The sequence below is a fragment of the Pseudorca crassidens genome, chromosome 2 (genome assembly GCF_039906515.1).
Source record: "Pseudorca crassidens isolate mPseCra1 chromosome 2, mPseCra1.hap1, whole genome shotgun sequence".
Taxonomy (NCBI): Eukaryota; Metazoa; Chordata; class Mammalia; order Artiodactyla; family Delphinidae; genus Pseudorca; species Pseudorca crassidens.
In genome coordinates this window covers 150,755,087-150,775,029 of record NC_090297.1, presented here as the reverse complement: position 1 = coordinate 150,775,029, position 19,943 = coordinate 150,755,087, and the positions used below count along the sequence as shown (strand labels likewise).

Sequence of the window (19,943 nt, the reverse complement as noted above, 5' to 3'; positions counted from 1 at the left end):
CTGAGGTCATCTGCCCCCACTGGTTCTATCTACTCCTGCCACCGACTTCAAAGTCACATTCTGCCTTTCCCTCACCGTTGAAAATGCTAAAGGCTTGTGGCCTTGTGTTTCCACATTGTGCCTGATACTGTGTAGTGGAGGTGGGGGTGGTTCTACATTTCCAGCCCATCCTAAATTCCTGTTTTCTAGAAATGGAGCTGCCTTGTTTAGAAAGTAGCTGCTAGACTGAAGTAAATTCTTAACAACTTAGGCTCTTCTAGGACACACATTAAAATGAGTGGGAAAAAGACAGAACAGAGTCAGGAGACTTGCAGACTAGTAGGACTGAAGTGAGGCCAGAATGGTATGATGGGTGTGAAAGAGACTGGGAAACTGTGAAACACTTTAGAGATCACTGTGACTCACTGACTGAGTGGCCCCTTCACTACAGTCTAGGCCAGTGCTTCTCAAATGTTAGCTTACATCAGAATTACCTGGAGGACTTGTTAAAACAGATTTTGGGGCCCACTATTTTTGATTCAGTAGGTCTGGATGGTGTCCAATAATCTGCATTTCTATCAAGTTTCCAGGTGATGCGATGCTGATGCTGCTGGTCCCAGGACCTTACTTTGAGAACTGTTCGTCTAGGCTGCTGGGTGGACAAAAACCATGGTATCCACAGTTAGCACAGGGTAGGCACTCATATGGGGTTGTTATTATTACTAGGCTGAATATTTTGGTAACCCCAGTATTTGCTCTCTTGTGCCTCCAGATTAGTCGGCGCAGTTTGGCTGAGATTTATGGGAAAAAGAGATTGCATTCCTTTCCTCTCTTCCATGTCTCAACCTCCTGCCATAAATACCCCTTCTTATCTAAAAGCTGCTTCACAGTTTGCAAAAAACTCTCACATACATTACTGTGTTCAAAAATGAAATACATTCTCATTTCTGAGCATAAAGCTGAGACTCATAAGATAGTTTACTTAAAGTGGGGGGAAGGGAAGGGGCGATGGGGCAGAACACCCGCTTTCTTCTGCTTGCATTCGCAGCTCTGAATGTAGGCATTGGTAGGTGTTTCAGGTCAAGCGTCAGAGGGGATCCGCGTCTTCCTCATTGAAGAGATGTCATAATGTGCAAAGTTAGAGCAAAAAAGCAGCGATGATAAGCATCCCTATTCGTCTCCTCCCCGCCAAATAAAATGAGTGGGTGGGGGGAACCCCGACAGAGTCCTTCCTGGAAGACTCACGCATCTGAGTGAGTTTTAGCAGATCCTCACGCATCTGCTAAAACCGCGTTCCATTGGCCAGCCGCCCCTAGTCTCTACTCCGCAGCCCGCTCTCTGCAATGCTAAAACACAGCAGCCTTGCCCTCCAGACCTCTCCTGGGGGATTGCACGATGCAACCAACCCTAAAAACGTGGCCGCGCGACGCCCCCCTCAGCCCTCCGGGCTTCCCATTGGCCCGTTGCCGTTGTCACTCCCTCCTTGCCTCGCCTTCCCCCTCCCGGGCCGAGGCACTGGGCGGGGTAGGTTGCGCGCTTGCCGCTGGCTCTGGCGGCGGTCGAGGCTTTGCAGCAGGCGGCGCGGAGGGCGGGGAGTGGGTCTAGAGCGCGCGCGCGGGGGAGGGGCGGGGCGCGGCGAGCTGCGGGCTGCGCTGCCGGCCAGTGTGGGGCGGGGGCTCGCGGCAGGGCTGGGGGCCGCAGTCGGCGCCGAGGGCTGCCGACGAGGACCTGCCCGGCCGGCCGCGCCATGCCTGCCGCGCCCAGCAGCCCGGCCCGCCGGGAGGGATACGCTGTGCCGCCCAGCTCCCCTCCGCCCGGCCCTTGCCCTGAAGCAGAAAGTTTGGGGGCTGGGGGCTATCTCCTCCCGCTCCAATGACTGCCCAAGGACTCCTGCTGCCCAGCCTCGATTGTGATCTGTCTCCGCTCCCCAGGTCGTAATGAACTATTCCAAGCTGTAACCAAGGCTCCCCTCCTCTCCCCTCTCTCACCCTCCTTTAAAAAGGTTTATTTTTTTAATTCAAGAAATTGTGATCCGCCGACTCCTCTCCTCGTTAATCATTTAGACCCCGAGCCTCGTTTCTGAGTGTAAGAGGGGGTGCGGTCTCCCCCAAGAAGGCGCGCTGGAAGGACAGATTCCCCTTGCCGACCCACATACACCATGAAGAGGTGCAAATCGGACGAGCTGCAGCAACAACAGGGTGAGGAGGATGGAGCTGGGCTGGAAGATGCAGCTTGCCACCTGCCGGGCGCGGACCTCCGGCCTGGGGAGGCCACGGGTGCTAACTCCGCTGGCGGGCCAACTTTGGATGCGGGCGCTGCCGCGGCGCCCAACCCGGGTCCCCGAAGCAAGCCTCCCGATTTAAAGGTGAGCGCAGACCCTCCCCTTACGAGTCCAGCCGGCGACTTAGCTTTCCCCGCCCCACGCAGGAGTGCTTTAACAGGATAAAAGTGATGGGGAAGCCAGACAAAGGTCAGAGAGAATGAGCAGATGTTGGGCCAGACCCTGTGCTGGACGTCAGGTACCATTTGTGCCTCTTTCTTTCAGCTTATTTCGGGCCTCTGTGTTTGTTCCTCATTATTCAGCAGACGTTCTAGTGACTTACGCATCCGAGATTGTTTGAATAATGTGTGTGAAGTGCTATTCGCAGACAAAGGGCTGGAGAAATCCAAGATGCTAACTAAAAAGTTGACATCACTTTCCCTCCTGTAAAATGGCAGGGGAAGACAATGACAGCGTGGGAGCCCAAGCAAAAGACCGTTAGTTTCCTTTGCTGAATTAGTTTCCTCCTTTGGGGACCTTCCTGGAGTGAAGCTCAGTTTGTCCATCTGTGAAAGGGGAGTGTGGGTTTCTTGCCGTTAGGTGGAGCCAGAGGTTAAGCTAGTGCTTGGAGATCCCTGCCCGCTTGCTAAACCAACCCCAGCGTGGAGAACTGACAGGTGGCCGCTTAGTGCTTAGGCTGGCTTGGGGCCTCGGTTCAAGTTGCACACACGCAGAGCCGGCATTTAGAACCAGGATCCGAAAGAGGAGATTGCATGCAGCTGGGAGTCCTTTATTTTCCAGCCTGAGGTTGCCGAGACAATTATTGAGCTGTATTGGATGTCTCTATATTAATTAAAACAGCAGCTGTGATAAATAATGCACCTTTGCTGGAGCTGCCACAGGGACTGCAGGCTCAGGCTTCTCAAGCCAGCTCACCACAGTGGTGAGAGAGATGTCAGCCCAAGGAAGGAACTTAGATGCATCGGAGATTGATGCCTGGGGTCATTTTCTCCAGAGAGGGTGCAAGGTCTTAGCTAGGGGAGCAAAAGGACTCCGTCCGTTATGTTAAATAAAGCCTGTATCCTATGGCAGCAGCCACTAAGGAGCTCACCAGAATAAACCAATGACATTCCTCGTTTGGCCTGAGCGGCACAGAGTCAGGAAGTTTAGAGCGCAGGTGAGTGTGCTCTTACCTGTGTGTTACCTGTCTGTGTTTCTTGGGGAGGGGTGAGAACGTAACTGCTACCTCCATGTATGTACTTTAAAAATTTGTGGTAGTTATTGGAATGTGACCTCTGGTTTTGCTGCTGTCCTTTTCAGAGTTTTGGGGCTAGCCTTATGTCTAAGATGAGCTCCACTGGGTAGGCTGTGCGCAGGAAGTCCTTGGTACCTGGCACACCTGCCACTTCTGAGCCCACCCTGTGTGGTCAGGAGGTGTGGTTCCTGTTTTAACTGAGATGGTGAAGGAAAAGAGCTGCTCTTAATGCTGATGTGGGGAGGGGGCCAGCCTTCTGCTGCAGACTTCATCTTCATTCTGGGCCGATCCAGATGGGTCTGGCCAGCAAACCCTGATTCCTTGACCAGGTGGGATTCTCACGCTGAGTCCATGAGCAGCAGCCTTGGAAACTCCCCGACTCTTCAGCTCAAGCAGCACTGGAAACGGCCAGCTCCATTCATTCCCCCAGCTGCCTTCGTGAGGGAAGGTGGACTGGTTGTGGTATGGGGCTGCAGTGTCTTTGTCTCTGTAGATAAAGCTGCTTAAAGAAGCTCGTTCATCTCCACCCTCTTACACTCCCTCTCTTTTTCTCTCTTTTTTTTTTTTTTGTGACACTCTCATTCTGGTTGGGGCAGACATAGCAACAACTCTACATTTGATGTTAAATGCTGACTTTCCCCGAACCAAAATTGTGATCAGGTGTGAGAAAAGATGTTGTCCTTCCAAGTTATCCTCCACCCCCACCAGAAAGCGTATCACCGAGGTGACCACTGCCATGTGGACCCAGGCTGGCAGCCCAGAGAAAACCTAGCTGCTGCCTGCTCAGTGGGAGCACAGGGAGACAATCAGGGCCATTTCCTGTTTATCTCTGTCTGCTTTATCACGTGTTTACAGCGTAGGGACTTCAGAACCAGGCATGAACTTGGGGGCTGTCGCAATTTGATTTGCTCTGTGATCTCAGGCACATCACTCAACTTTTCTGAGCCTTTTTTCTGGGGGAAAGGGACCAGGAATATTGAAGTGTGTCCAAACTCGTTTACCAGTGCTGGCACAGTTTTCCAATGATGGAAAAATCCATCTTCGGCTCTAGCACTGGGTAGAAGCTAACTTGTTTTAGATTTGATGGTGGTACCAAAACGGGGTAAGTTTGATTTTTAACACCCACCCTGTCTCATACCTGTGTTTGGCCTGGAGCAACCAGCAGTTCTGGCTTGCTTTTGTTTTCATTTTAAACTTTGGAGATAGGAACTTTTGGTCCCTTAAGTCCCACTTCTGTTTTCTTCTGACAGCTCCAGGCATTGTGATGGATTAGGTGCAATGGAGGAAATCATCTTGAGAAAGGGGGGAAAAAAAAAGGCTTTGTGTGAAGCACCTCTGAGGAAGTTGTGCAGAGGGAGAGGAGAGAATTTTGGTCTGAATGTGCCCTAGCTAGTGGCAGCCAGAGCTTTCAGGGACTCCCGTGGTCTCCCTCCATGGTCCTTCAGTGTTGTGGAGAACCGCACTGTAAATTTCTCCTATGGTGGCCCGGGATCTGTGATTATGGGGTGGGGAGGACCAGTGAAAAGAAGGAAAAATAATTAAGCAGCAATCTTAAAGGAGCACTCATAAAACTGTAACTGTATGCAGGTACTTTGGGGGCCTTCTCAGCTACTCCACACATTTGATGTGACCTTCAGGGGTGATCTCAGCAGACGCTCCTGCAACAGGAGCCCAACAATTCGGAGTCACATCCCCTGCCCCCTGTGGCTTGGATTCCTGTTGAACCACTTGAGTTCATGTCTTGATTCATTTGTGATCATTATCCAGTCCTTTGCTGCTGCCAGGTTCCTTGCTAGTTGGGAGGAGATGCTAGATTGCTGGTCACAGAGAGTGTCGGCTGACCAAAAGTACACCAAGATTTTCCGGCAAGTAAATGCAGTACCAGTGAGAGTGGGAGTGGGAGGGGCTCAGGGAAAAACTGCAGAAAGGGACACGAAGCACACGTTCCTGTTAAAAATACAGCATGTGGTAGATGTTGCTGAGGCCTGGGATGAGTGGCTCAGCACGAGAGTCAGCTGGCTCTGTCCTGATGCCTCTTAGAATCCCAAGGGCAGGGGAGGAAATCGCAGACCTCTCCACCTCTCCCCAGCCTTTCCTGAAAGGAAGGCTCTGGGTTTGCTGGCTGGAGACCTTCCCCTAGACTTCCCCTGAGGTTCTCTTTCCCCTCACAAAAGCCCCTGCAAACAATTTCTCCAGGGATTTCTGAAGCATACTAATATTTTTTCCTGGAAGAAGGGGGTGCTCTGAGTTGCACCTTTCCAATCCTGGTTCGAAGTGCTTTTTATTTTTAATTTTTATGTATTTATTTTTGGCTGTGTTGGGTCTTTGTTGCTGCACGCGGGCTTTCTCCAGTTGTGGTGAGCGGGGGCTACTCTTCGTTGTGGTGCGCGGGCTTCTCATTGAGATGGCTCCTCTTGTTGCAGAGCACGGGCTCTAGTCATGCTGGCTTCAGTAGTTGTGGCACACAGGCTCAGTAGTTGTGGCTCTGGGGCTCTAGAGCGCAGGCTCAGTAGTTGTGGCGCACGGGCTTAGTTGCTCCGCGGCACGTGGGATCTTCCCGGACCAGGGCTCGAACCTGTGTTACCTGCATTGGCAGGCGGATTCTTAACTACTGCACCACCAGGGAAGCCCCTTGAAGTGCTTTTGACTCAGGACTCATTTGGGTTCTTTCATCCACACCATTCACTGGTCTTCCTGTCTGCTCAGAGTGAAGAGCGATTAGAAACCAAAGAGCTGAGGGAAAGTCGCAACTGAATCCTATATGATTCTCCTTGCTGGCTCGCAGCCTGTGCTGCTCACAGATGCGTCACCTGCGCCTGATGCCCCTTGTTTGTTCAGCGGTCCAATAGAGAGCCTGCCGGCAAGGGGTTCATGGGTTAACAGATACTGATGCCTTCAGCGGGGAAGGCATGTTTTAAATTGTAAAACACGACATCCATATAAAAGTGTCTGAAAACATATGTACCCCTTAAATAACAACAGCAAAACAGACACCCCGTCTACCTACCACCCAAATTAAGAGAGAGAACATTGACATTCCCAAGAAGCCTCTGCTTATTTTTATCTTCTTTTATTTATTTATTTTTAAGGCCCAGGGTTTTAGTAAAATTAATGGGCCTCAGCTTCTCCACTTTTTCAATGGAGAAGACAGGCGACTTCGTGGGAATGCGGGCGGGATGGAGGGTTGTGTGTGCTCTGGGACCCTGAGGAAGGGTTCTGATGGTAGGGCAGGGCTCTATGTGGTCTTGCTGCATCATGAGGCCCCCAGCTCTCCTTCAGGAGTGTTCAGGTGTGAAGATTCCCACAGCCTCAGGTGGGAGCAGGACCCCTGGGAGAGGTTTCATCAGGGGAGGTAGGATTGTGGTAGACCTAAGCACAAGGAAATGGGAAATCAGTTCTTTGGCAGCAGGCACTGCCTCTGCCTCCAGGCAAACAGGGTAAAGCACTTGCAAGAAAGTCATCCGTTGAAGCACATGTAAGTTTGAGGGTGCTTCGAGCATCACTGATGGAATCAGAAACATATGGGGTTCTTCAGAAGAGGTGCACTTAGAGCAAGTTGTAAAGGGTGGAGACGTTAATTACCAAAGAAGAGGAGAGCACTTTCTAAGGGGGGAAGTGAAAGGGCACGTGCCAGGTCCCTTGTAAAGTCAGTGCCCTTTTTTGACTGGACAGCAGTTCCCCAGCCCTGTAAATAGTCAGGGACAGTGGAGGGTGGTGAAGAATGCAGAGGGTGCCTGTTTTTTTTTTTTTTTTTGCAGAGGGTCCTAAGGCCTGGGGTTGTCCCTCTCCTACCCCCTCTGCCATCAGGAATTTTCAGAGCAGCGCTGGATGTGGGCTTGGGAGGAGGAATTGGTGGCCGACGGGAAAGCATGTGGTGAACGAAGCTGTCTGTTCTCCTGCCACATGTTGGGTTCTAGATGAATTCCCAGCTGCCCTTGTTCCAGTGGGAACTGTCGTGCAGGCTTGGCATTTACAGAATGTGCTGCTTTTCGTGTATTTAATTGTCTTAACTGCCAATCCCATTAACAAGAATCTCTCCGTCAACAGGAATTGAAACATTTGATAGGACCTGAATTTGGGGTTGAAGTTTTAAAAAAGTGTGGGTGTCAGGAGCTGGGGGAAAAATATCTCAGGTGGCTTCTCAGTGGTGATCTTGGAGGCCAACTCAAAATTCATGCCTATTTTCATCTCTCCTCTAAGAAAGACATCTCGCTTTGAAATGCTCATGGATGAGGAGGGTGCATTCTTAGAATGAGGCCATACTAGACAGGGTCCACCTTTATCAGCCAAACACTTAAGCCTCTCTGCATGTTGAAAAGTTAAAACAAAACTGTTGAGGGATTGCAGTTATGTTTTGTGATTGTGTGAGAAAGACAATATTTGACTTTTCAAACCAAATGGCTAAAAGCTTCCTTATTCCAGCCAAGCTGGCTGAATGATGTCCACCTGGAAAACAAAGCTGGCTGTGAGAACATTAAGCCTTGACCTAAGCCATTTGTGAGGACAGTAAACACATTCAGGCTCCTGGGTCTGTGTTCATCTTTTTTTTTTTTTTTTTTTTTTTTTTTTTTTTTTTTTGCGGTACCCGGGCCTCTCACTGTTGTGGCCTCTCCCGTTGCGGAGCACAGGCTCCGGACGCGCAGGCTCAGCGGCCATGGCTCACTGGCCCAGCCGCTCCGCGGCATGTGGGATCTTCCCGGACCGGGGCACGGACCCGTGTCCCCTGCATCAGCAGGCGGACTCTCAACCACTGCGCCACCAGGGAAGCCCTGTGTTCATCTTTTTCCAGGCAATTACTAAGATGATAGACTGAGACGAGGTTTTAACTGCAGCAGGAGGGATCTGGGTTAGACACAAAAAACTGTGTGAATGAGCATTTTAAATATTTGGAAAAGATAGTTGTCTAAGGATTAAATCGCCTTTTTAAGATGGTCTTGTAGATGCACACAGTTTCCGCTCAGAAAATAATTAAGTAGCAATGGCCATGTTTGTGTTAAGGTCTCTACCCCTACTATTGGGGGCACAAAGATAATAGATGTTATAGCTCCTGCCCTCCATTTGCTCATGGAGGATTCCATCCAGAAGCAGGTGAAAAGTTGGATAACAGTTTGACAGAGCCGTGTCACAAGGCAGAACGTGATTAATTGCGAGATGTGTGGTGCAGATGACGAGTTCAGAGCAGGAGTTCAGAGCAGGGTGGTGAGGTCACTTTAGACCAGCATGGTCAGACAGGGCTGTATGGGACGGGGGGCAGTGAACGGGGTGTAGGATAAGAGGCAGAGAGAGGGCACACCGCGAAGATACCTTTAATCAGAATCTTTTAGGACTTCCCTGGCGGTCCAGTGGTTAAGACTTCACCTTCCAGTGAGGTGGGTGTGGGTTCAATTCCTGGTTGGGGAGCTAAGATTCCCACATGCCTCGCAGCCAAAAAACCAAAACATAAAACGGAAGCAAGGGCTTCCCTGGTGGTGCAGCGGTTGAGAGTCCGCCTGCCGATGCAGGGGACACGGGTCCGTGCCCTGGTCCGGGAAGATCCCACATGCCGCGGAGCGGCTGGGCCCGTGAGCCATGGCCAATGAGCCTGCGCGTCCGGAGCCTGTGCTCCGCAACGGGAGAGCCCACAGCAGTGAGAGGCCCACGTACCGCAAAAAAAAACAAAAAAAACGGAAGCAATACTGTAACAAATTCAATAAAGATTTAAAAAATGGTCCACATCAAAAAAAAATCATTAAAAAAAAAATCTTTTATGCTGATAAAAGTTGAGCCGATTCTGCCTTAAGATCTGCTGCATGAGGTCACCTTGCCTGACTTGCACTGGCTCAGGCAGAATTCTCTGAGCCTAAAGGAATGAGGAATTAAAATAAAATTGAGAATGGGGAAATCACTTGCCCCTGAGTTGAGATCTGTTTGTTTCATGTCAGCTGGGATGCTGGGGAAGAAAAAAATGCTTCCAAAAATCTTTCATCACTGTGTTTCTAAGAGAAACAGTTGCAGCCGCTCACTTTTCATCATTGTGGCCATCAGCGCCAAACCTGGGGTGGCAGTTCCTCTCCTGCTCCAACCCCAGGCTCCCCACCCAAGGCCTCCTAAGGGCAATTGAAGACTTCTGCAATCCACTTTGTATCTCCAGAGTAGGACTCTGTGGGTTTTTTTACAGCGATTAGCTCTCTAATGCTGGCCCTGTTTCCATAGAGACCCTATAAATAGAGGAACGTTGGCGACCTAGGCTTGCTAAGGCTCACGGTAACCCAATCACCCCCTGAACCCTCCCAGCCGGACCTGTGGTGGGGCAGAGGGAGTTTCAAACCCAGGCAGGAGGAGGGGATGTGCAGTCAGCGCTGCGGTCAGCTGCCAGGTGGGATAATTAACTCTAGGTTAGTGTCACTTTTAAAGATCCTTTCAGCTCTAATGGGAGTTGTTAAGAATACAGGGACTTGGAGGAATTAGAAGCTGCTTCTGGCTATTTTAAACCAGATGGTGCCAAAGTCACTGCACCCCGAAGCATTTTACTTTTGACCTCATGCAGCTGTGTTTGCAGCTTTTGGAGCAGACTTCCCCTTTGGGGGACCCACACCCAGGGAGGAAAGGGGATGAAGCCTAACTGTTCAGAGACCACAGCCTTCTCAGGAAGGATCTTTCGGAAACCATCTAGCCTACGCTTTCTTCCTGAGACGATGATAGCACTCCAAGGAGATGGCGTCCTTTCTGCCCTTTAAGATAGTTCAGGGAAAGACAGCAAGCTTCTGTCATTTACCTGCCCAGGTACAGGCACCTGGCCTCAGGATGCTCTCCATTCTGCCTTGCTTCTGGCCTCTGGGCAGTTCTGGGACAGCCCTTGCTTGTTCTCATGGATCAGGAGAGCTGTTTGTGTCTCATCTCTAGCTCTGAAACGTCTCAGCTCTCTTTTCCTAATAAATACATGGCTTCATTTGGCCACCAAAATGGTTTCTGGCAGCTGGGGAAAAGCAATAGTCAATGTGGAGAAGCAAGTGACATTTAGTAGCTGGAACCTGTTAGTCAGAGCAGGTGGTGCTTTCTGCCGCGTTGGTGGCTGAGTTCCCTCAAGCTAGTCACCATGGTTTTCCTCATTTCCAAAACTTGTGGCTGGTTATGTGTATGTGCTGGTTTCTTTTTCTTTCTTTCTTTCTTTTTTTTTTTTTTTGAACACTTACTCACCGTGTTATGTCAAAACTCCTTAACTCTCTCCTCCCTGACACCCACATGCAGAAACAGCCCAGCCCATGTCTTATAAGTGAGGAAAAACCCCTGCATTTGGTGCCATCTCTCTCCCCCCATTATTCTTTGTCTTCTTTTTTGTTCTTTTCCCTCATCTCTACCATAGACTTTAGCAGACTCCTCAGCGCTGCTGGGGCAAAGGTCCTGGGGTCACCCTGGCTTTCCTTTACCTGCAGAACAGATGGGAAGGTGGGAAAGGAAAACCCACACTGGTTACAGGTCTTGCCCCAGTCCTACAATGTGGCACGGGAAGATTCACCGCTGCAGTTCAGGGGGCGGAACCCCCCATGGCCCAGGCATGTTTGTTTTGTTTTGATCCTGCCTGTGATGCTGTTCTGGGACACATGTAAATACTGTATCTGCTTTAGTCTCGGAATCAGTGTGTGAGCCAGTGAAGGTAGCTTAGACTAGAAGTTGGAGATTCTTCCGTGTGACTGGGATGAGCCCCTTAACTGTGCTGTGCTGCAGTTTCTTCATCTGCAAAATGAAGACACTGATGCTCTGTGACATCCTGCCTCCTGGGCTTAGGCTAGCGTCAGGTTAGAGTGACAGCACACATTGGAAAGCACTTTGAAAAATGCCGTTGTATGATAGTAAAAGTCATTTGACCAAGGATTTTAGGATTCAAAGCAGTATAGCAGACAGTGGTGGCTGCTGTCCCCAGCGCCTGCCCCCTTCTCCTGGGGCTCAGGGAGAGGAAATGCCTTGGGACTCCGGTGCCGTCTTTTGAAGGGAACCCTGTATCTGAGTGGATGTGGAAGAGGGGCCTCAGTGTTGGAGAAGCTAGGCTAGGAGTGGTGGGGAGAGGAGAAAGAGGCTTGGAATAGAATATGCTAGAAAGACAATTTGGAATATGTAATGTGACCATTTAGCAGAAGTTGCTGGGCAAATGCCAGAGCCAGCTGGCCCCATCTACAGTGCCTGCAGGATGGTCTGCTATCAGCTTGGGCCCAACGAGGAGGAGGGTGTCCTGGCCTGTCCCTGGTCCAGAGGCGGCAGGATCCGGCCATTTCCGAGTCCGGCGGAGTGCACGCCTCAGTCCGGCCTGCCTTGGACGGGGTGGTTTTACCCTGAGCAGACTCTGCCTCAGGCTGGCCCCGAGGAGATGGTAGCTCCCGTCGGGAGACCTGGCACTGTGAAACCTAGCATCTGCGGGGCTACCCCGGGATTAACTTCTTGAGAAGGAGTAATGGTCACATTAATTTCCTCACCTAAAAATGGAAATGTTGCTGCTGTTGCCTTTATTAGTTTCTGGGAAAATCAAGTGAGAGAATGCAGGAGAAAGAGCATATTGAAAACTGTAAACCGTTAGTTCACGGTGAGCTGTGATGATATAACTTATCTGGCCTGTAAAATGGGTTGTACAAAGGCCCCACCTACTTTGAGGATTGTGGGGCTACTCAAACGAGGTGAAAACGGAAAATCCTGCACTTTGACGTAATCCGCAATAGTGTGCATTGTTACTGACATCAGATGTAAGTGCAGCTTACATCGTAACAGTAGTGTCTGCACAAACCACGCTGAGGTATAAAGTTAACAGTGAGAGTGGGGTCAGCTAATTCAGAAGAGCTGAGGATGGTTTTCTCCTTGGCGTCTGCATGGTTCAAGTTTTCTGCTCTGTAAGTTTGTTTCTAGAAAAAAAAGAAAAGCCAGTACTTGTAATTCTTTGCAAGGTTTCGTAGATGACCGAGGCTGCCTCCTGAGGTGATGAGTTGTTCCTTACAGATGAAGACATTGAACCCCATGTGGCTGGGTTCCGAGCTTCCCTCTCAGGAGTTACAGAGTGGGCGTTCTCACCTGGTCCTCAGAGTCCCACCCCTCCTCCTGTTGGCTCTGAGGCTTTCTGCCGAGGGTTCGGCTCCACCACATGAGCCGACCCCCTGACAGAAGCAGCTGTCTGGAGTTATCCCACACGTTGCCTCACCCTGGCCGGGTGGTTGGGTCGCCTCTCACTGAGCAGTGCTGCCTGGGGAGCAGGTGGAACATCTCAGCGGCAGAGCTAAGAGGGAAGGCTGGGGCCAGTGCAGCACTGGGCTCCAGAGCCCCTTTGGTTTGTTCCAGTCTGAGTGGAAAGACACTAAGACTATATTCTGATTGTCTTCTAAAGAAGTGGTCACGTTACCGACCACACTACAAGGTATGCCCATTGAGGTAGTTTATTTACTTTTTTAACATTTACCAGTTTATTATACAGGATACAGATGAACAGCCAGAGGAAGAGGCACATACGGTGAGGTTTGGAAGGTCTTGAGTACAGGAGTTTCTCGGGCCCTTGGACTGCGATGTGTCACCCTCCTGGCATGTGGAAGTATTCACCAACTCAGAAGCTTCAGTAAAATTTATTTTACGGCTATGTCAGGAATGAGATTGGCTATAAATAAGAGGAAATTATTCTAGAGTTGTACAGATAAAGATAGACTTGTTTATTTCATGAACCAAGAATCCCAGCGTAGTCATTCACAGCTGGGTTGGTGATTCCATAAGGCCTTCAAGTTCCCAGGCCTGTTGTTGGGGACTTTACCATCTGTGTGTAGGTCTTCATCGTCGTGCCAGTTACTTGCAGTTGCAAGACGGCTGCTGCATCTCCAGGCATTGCCTCCACGTTCCAGATGGGAAAAGTAAAAAGGGCTAGTACCTTTATTAGGTAAGCAAAAGTTTCCCCAGAAACGCTCACCTTGCTTTTCATTGGCCCAAACTATGTCACGTGTCTACTCGTAGCTGCAAGGGGGTCTGATGAAGCAAGAATTTTTAGCATGGCACAATAAGGCCATGCAATTTGGTAAGAAAGAAAGGAGAATAGTTATTGGTAGGTCATTAGCAATATCTGCTACAATTGTATAACCTGATTGTATGACCCTGATTTTCCCAGTGAGTGTTGCAATGAGGCGTCTTTGGAAATGGATGCTTGGTGGGCCAAAAGAGCATCTGGAGGAAGGACCTAATTGGAAGGAGAAAGGGACTAGGGGATGGAGGGAGAATCAGTCCAGAGGGATAAGCCTCATGAGCCAAGTGCTGCCCGCATGTGCCACTGAGCCCCAGACTATAGGCACAAGGATATCATGACCAGTAATCCTGAACCGTGTGTGGATTTGGAATGTCCTGTGGGAAGCCATACAGGTACATTTCTTTGTGAATGAGAGGAATTGGTCTGGGTTGCCACCTTTCTGCAAGGTGACCTTTAAGACATGACAGGACATTCATGGGGATCTTCCAGATTCACATGGCTGTAGGAGCTACACTCATATCCCAGGAAGGGACCCCTCACCTCTGCCCGCAACTGACTAGGCGTTCGAGAGCTTTCCACTCACCAGATTCTTCATCTTTCCTCCTTAAGAAAATCCAGCAGCTCTCAGAGGGCTCCATGTTTGGCCACGGCTTCAAGCACCTGTTCCACGGCCGCCGCCGGTCACGGGAGAGGGAACACCCGACGTCTCAGGATTCCCAGCAGCAGCATCAGCAGGGCATGTCCGACCATGACTCCCCGGACGAGAAGGAGCGCTCCCCGGAGATGCACCGCGTCTCCTATGCCATGTCCCTGCACGACCTGCCCGCCAGGCCCACTGCCTTCAACCGCGTGCTGCAGCAGATCCGCTCCCGGCCCTCCATCAAGCGGGGTGCTAGCCTGCACAGCAGCAGTGGGGGTGGCGGCAGCGGGGGCAGTAGCCGGCGCACCAAGAGCAGCTCCCTGGAGCCTCAGCGTGGCAGCCCCCACCTGCTGCGCAAGGCCCCCCAGGACAGCAGCCTGGCCGCCATCCTGCACCAGCACCAGTGCCGCCCCCGGTCTTCTTCCACCACTGACACGTCCCTGCTGCTGGCTGATGGTGGCAACCTCTTGGCCGAGGAGGCCGAGGGTCTCAGCGACAAGGTGAGGCGGGGCAAGAGGAGGGCCTTCCGGGTCGGGGCTACTCAGAGGCAGGAGCCACCTGCGCAGGGGCCTCTGGCCTTGAGGACCTGAGCTGGGGCCTGGCCTGGTGGGTGTGGACACACTGCCATCTGCAGAGCTGTGTGTCTCATTGAAGGAGCCAGAGATAGGACAAGCCAAAAGCAAGAGATGATCCCCAAAAGGCTGATTTTTGTTTGTTTGGGGATTTGTTTTTGAAAATTATCTTTTGCTCAGGCTGATAGTAATTTTGGTTTGTTTTCCTTAAACATGCTCTCAAGAGGTAATACATGCAGTGGTTGAGAGCACAGTCTAGCATCAACCCTGGCTCTGCCACTTACTGCCTGAGTCACTTAATTTTTTTGTACTTCAGTTTTCCCAGTTGGAGATGGGGATAATAATAGTAGAATTGCTCTAGGATTAAATGGGTTCATATATGTCAAATACTTGGAATGGAGCCTGGCGCAGTATGGTTTTTAATATTGTTACCAACCAAAGAAGTTAGAGGAGGAATCCATGAAGGGCTGTTTGGTAAGAAGAAAATCTAGTTTGGTACTTTCTGAATCTCTATATTCATTCTTTTATTCATATAATAAGTATTGATATTTCTTGCCTACTTGTTATGTGCTATAAGAACGAATAAGCCGGAGGTACTGTTCTCACTGAATAGAGGGGAGACAGACTGGTGAATGGACAAGATATGGTGATGAGGCTGTGTTGAGGATACGGGAGCTTGTTGGAAAAGACCTTCTAGAGGAAGCCATCGAGCTGAATCTTGAAGAAGGAGTATAATTTAGCCAGAGAATTGGGAGGAAGGGTGGGGGGAGGAACGGTGTAGTGTGTACAAAGGCAAGCGAGCTGATGCCAGGGACTACCCGGGGTTCATTGTCGTTGGAGCGTCCAGCACTTTTGGGGGCTGACAGGTAGGTAGAGGTTAGGTCACAAAAGGCCTTGCCCTGTTGAGTTTGGGGTAGTGTGAAGTTATCAAAGGGTGTTAGGCAGGAAAATGGCAGGAGGAGGTCCCTTTGGGTCTTAGTGTAGACAGTAGGTTAGGAAGGGGGACAGGAATGGAGTCAAATAAACCGTTATTGGAGCTATTGCCGGAGTCTAGGCTTCAGCAGTGAGGATGGAAAGTCAGAGATAAATTCAGAAGACCTTTGGCAGTTCTCATCGATAGTATAGGCGAGAAAGTGGACATGGAAGACGAAGGAAGAGTAGAGGAGGGCTCTAGTTTCCTGGCTTAGCAGCTTTAGGAATGGGGCATTCTTTAGTTGAGGAAACACAGAAGGAGCATGTTTTGGGAGCCAAGTGATGCATTCACTTTTGGACACGTTGAGTTGTAGGTGCCTTTGGGAGCTGTCCATCTAAAGAGCACCACCTGGCAGTGCCTTGGGGGAGAGGTCTGGGCTGGGGCGAGCACCCTGGGAGCCAGTACTGAGCTTGAAATCCTGGGTGCGATGAGACGGTCGAAGGACATGTGTCGAGGGGGCTGAGACCAAGGACAGAGACGACGTATAAGGGACAGAGTAGCCAGGTCTGCAGGAGTGAACCTGGAGAGAAATGATGCCGAAGTATAAGGAGAAAGGAGTTTAAAGAGGGAGGAAGTAAGTATTCAACAGAGTGAAATGCAGCAGGAGTGACAGGTCAGATCTGGATTGGGAAATGTACGTAGATAGTATCAAGCAGTGGGGGTCATTGATAACTGTGGCAAGTAACTAGTTTTAGTAGATTGAGGAGATGGCGGAAGTGGAGGGTCAGCTCTTCCGGGGAGGAGAAAGGAGGCCAATATTCGTTGAGGCAGTCTGGTTTTTGTTAGTTTTTAAAAGATGCGCAGGGAGGGCTACAGATCACTAGTAGGCCAGGAAAAGGGCTTTTGACTTTTTTCTCTAGTGAGATGAGAAGTCATTAGGTTTTGTACAGATGAGTGACACCCTTGAAGAAGACCGCTCGGGCTGCTGTTTGGAGACAAGGCTATGAGCCACAGCGTGAGCAGGGAGTCTGGCTAGAAGCTGCTGGAAGCCTCCAGGGGTGAGGTGGCAGTGGTTTGCTGCAGGGTGAGAGTGGGGGAAGTGGCTGGATTCTGGATTTGCTTCAGAGATCAAGCTACAAAGGTTCCTGATGGATGTGGGGCACAACAGAAGGGGAGCGGGCAGCGATGGCTCACAGGTTTTTGGCCTGTCAGCTGGAAAGAAGGAATTGCCGTTAACTGAGTTGGGGAAGACAGCACATGGACCAGATATCTGGAGGGGCTGTGGGGCAGCAATAAGAGCTAGTCTTTGGACACGTTACGTTTGAGTTGGTTGTTGAACATCCACACGGGGAGGCCAAATAAGCAGTCAGATGTTGGAGTCTGGAGTCTTGGGAAGAAACCCAGGCTGGAGGCAGACACTTGGGGGTTGTCAGCATGTAGAGAGTATTTAAAACGATGGCACTGGACCATCTGCAAGCTTAGTTTTAACTACAGAGAAGTCTGTGCCAAGAGTGAGATCTGGATGTGTCGGCTAAAAGGGAAACGTGGCCTTGTGGAGGGAAGGGAGACCCAGAGGGACCCACAGGGTGAGCCAGTTGTTCAGCCCTTAACGAGCAAGTTTTTTTTTTTTTTGGCCGCATAGCCTGGCTTGTGGGGTGTTAGTTCCCCGACCAGGGATTGAATCCGGGCCACGGCAGTGAAAGGTGCCGAGCCCTAACCACTGGACTGCAGGGGATTCTCAGTGAGCAAGTATTTTGTTTGCAACAGCTGCCACGCCCGCCTCTCACTGCTGAGTCAGCGGATACATTTTTAAAGTCAAATTTGTACAGTCCTGTCAAGCCAGGGTCTCTGGTCCTAGAGCTGTTTAGCGAGGAGGGAGAACGGGAACCTTGTAGTCCTGAGGCTGTGCGAGCGGGTGCGGGGTGGGCACTTTCGGAGGCTGGTGAGGGGTTGTTGATGTTTGCTGACTGGGAATGCAGGGGGGAGGGGGTGGGGAGCCCATCAGCTGGGGAGCTTCTCTGCAGGCTCCCGTTTGGTCTTTACGCCGCCCCCACGGTATCCAGGAGGTGACAGTGGCAGGGTTCTGTTCTTGTTGCTGGTGGAAGACAGGCCAGGAGACTTGGGTGAGCACACTGGGGGAAGGGTCCCTGGGTTCAGGCTGGGAATGGGGAAAATGGTTATTCCTATGACTGTTTTATATCCTTATTGAGAAATTTCATCTTTCCGAAGCTTTGTCATACATATACTCCCTGGTTACTCCTCATAACATCCCTGTGAAGTTGTCAGAGCAGGTACTGTTATCTCCATGTTACACATGAGCAGACTGAGGCCTATAGGAATCAGGAAGCTGCTTGCCTAAGGGCACCCAGCCAGTTCATGGCAGAGAGGAGACGAGACCCCATGTTTCTAGCATGTCCACAAGACCAGACTGAGATCTGAAGTCACTAAAACCGCCAGGGACCATTTTGTGCAATTTCCATCATGAGCGGGTTGCCTCAGCCCAAGGACGGTGGCTTTATCTCTTGGTTGCAATTTCCCCTTCAGTTATACATCCTTTCTGATCTGGCGCTGTCCCCCCAGGGATGGCCGTGGCCCTGGGGGATGCTGAGAAGAGGGGGTGCCTCCATGTCCTGAGGAAGGGGGTCTTCCAGCCATCAGTAAACCTGCATGGTCAGCTGACTCCCCCAAACCCAGAGGCCGTTGGCTGGTGTGATAAGCTGGTGGTGGTTCCACCCTGGTCTCTGGGCATGAATAGAAGGGATTCTTCTCTCTCTAGTAAACATAGCCCCACATGCTCTCTGCAAGCTCCCTGGTGATTACTAACATCTATTTTTAATTCATAAGCCTCCCCCACTACCCACACCCCTTGCCATTGTTTAGAGCTTAGCAGCTGACTTTCAGACCAGAGCCGGCCCTATCAAGGGGTTGAATTACTGAAACACCCGGGAGGCAGCTAAAGTTCCTTAGCTGTCCTGTGAGGCTCACCCCGGCCCCTCCCTAAGAAAGTAGGGGGCCTGGAGCCCCACGGAGAGCAGGGGTGCGGCAGAGGCACAGAGAAGCGTTCACAGTCCCAGGAAGCAGCTCAGTCTTAGTGATGTTGTTCGCCTGTCATTCGTTCCCTCCAGATCTACTTGGTTGTCTTCAAGGTTGTGTCTTAAATGATTCCCCTTTCAGAACAAAAACAGATTGTCATCTCAACCTCGCCATTCTGCTTTCTATTATTTGTGTGACACTGAGCAAGGTAACCACTCTCTGTCTTATGTCTATAAAGTGGAAAAATTAAGTCATCATTATTGGTGCCCTGGGGCATCAGCAGGTAAATAGAGAATGCAGGTGACATCTGGGTTCCCCATCTGTGTGTGGCCTTAAGCTCTGGAAATCTGGGCCCTGGAGTTTTCAGCAGGGACCACTGGTTATATGTACAGTGGCAGAGGAATTGGACCTCCTGGTTCCTCAGCAGATGAGTCTCACCCCCCTTCCCGGTCTCTCTTTTACTGAGCAGCAGTTCCTAGAAGACGTAGTGTACACTCAGGAAAATCTAGCAACTCTTCTGTCCTGCCTTGATAACCTGCTCCCAGACTTTCAGAGAGTGGATTAGCCCTTGCAGGGGTCAGAGGCTTGTTTTCCCTTTCTCCCACATTTGGCTTGGTCATTGATGCGCTCTCGGCCTTGTTCAAAAGCTCTCTCCAGCTGTCGCCGCGTTCAGAAGGCTTGTGCAAGGTGTTCCAGCTGGAGGGTCTTGGGAGAGGAAGAGTGCAGGAGTGCTGAGTTCACAGCCAGCTCTACCTGCCCGGCCCCTGACCTCGCCCTGGTCATCCTTCCCCGTCTGTGCAGTGTGGCTGGTCCCCAGAGGATGAGGAGCAGCGTGGGTTGGGGTGTTGGGACCCTGAAGCTCACAGAGGATGTCCAGAGCCTTAGGAGACCAGCACGGAATGCTCAGTGGCAGGAGGACTTTACCGACAGGCCAGCCTGCTGCCCCCTGGCTTCGAGGGTAGGCAGGGCCGGAGAGAGGACCAGGTGCTGAGGGGTGAGGGGGAGAGTGTGGAGATGATGCCACGATGGTCGCTTCCCCGTGGCCTCATGGAGGTGTTATCTCCAGGCCCCAGACGGGGAGACCAGGGACGTTCCGCTCATCACATAAACCAGAGCAGACTCTGGACAGCCTGTCCTGTACACTCCCCCACCGGATTTCTCCAACAACAAGATTTCTCCTCTGCCCTAATAAATAAGGGGCATAAATAAGCACCCCTGTTTACTCTGAGGAATGGCAGGTGAGGGGCTGCCCTTAGCCCTAGGCTCTTGCCAAGAAGACAGATCTTGGCAGGTGTCGAGGAGCCTGGTTTTTTTAATGTCTGGAAGCCTG

General features: G+C 50.9%; 1 protein-coding gene across 3 annotated transcripts in view; it reads left to right on the top strand.

Moving 5' to 3' along the window:
* Positions 1-1,652: 1,652 nt before the first annotated feature.
* Positions 1,653-19,943, top strand: part of TMCC2 (transmembrane and coiled-coil domain family 2) — a 35,987-nt gene continuing 17,696 nt past the window's right edge. The window contains exons 1-2 of one of the 3 annotated variants that reach the window (XM_067729250.1): positions 1,653-2,344; positions 14,065-14,595. In XM_067729250.1, coding sequence (XP_067585351.1) covers positions 2,138-2,344; positions 14,065-14,595 — 738 coding nt within the window. In that variant the 5' untranslated portion in view covers positions 1,653-2,137. Of the gene's footprint in view, positions 2,345-2,762; positions 3,417-12,927; positions 13,375-14,064; positions 14,596-19,943 lie in introns of those variants that run through there. The other 2 variants (XM_067729251.1, XM_067729253.1) reach the window with 2 other exon arrangements.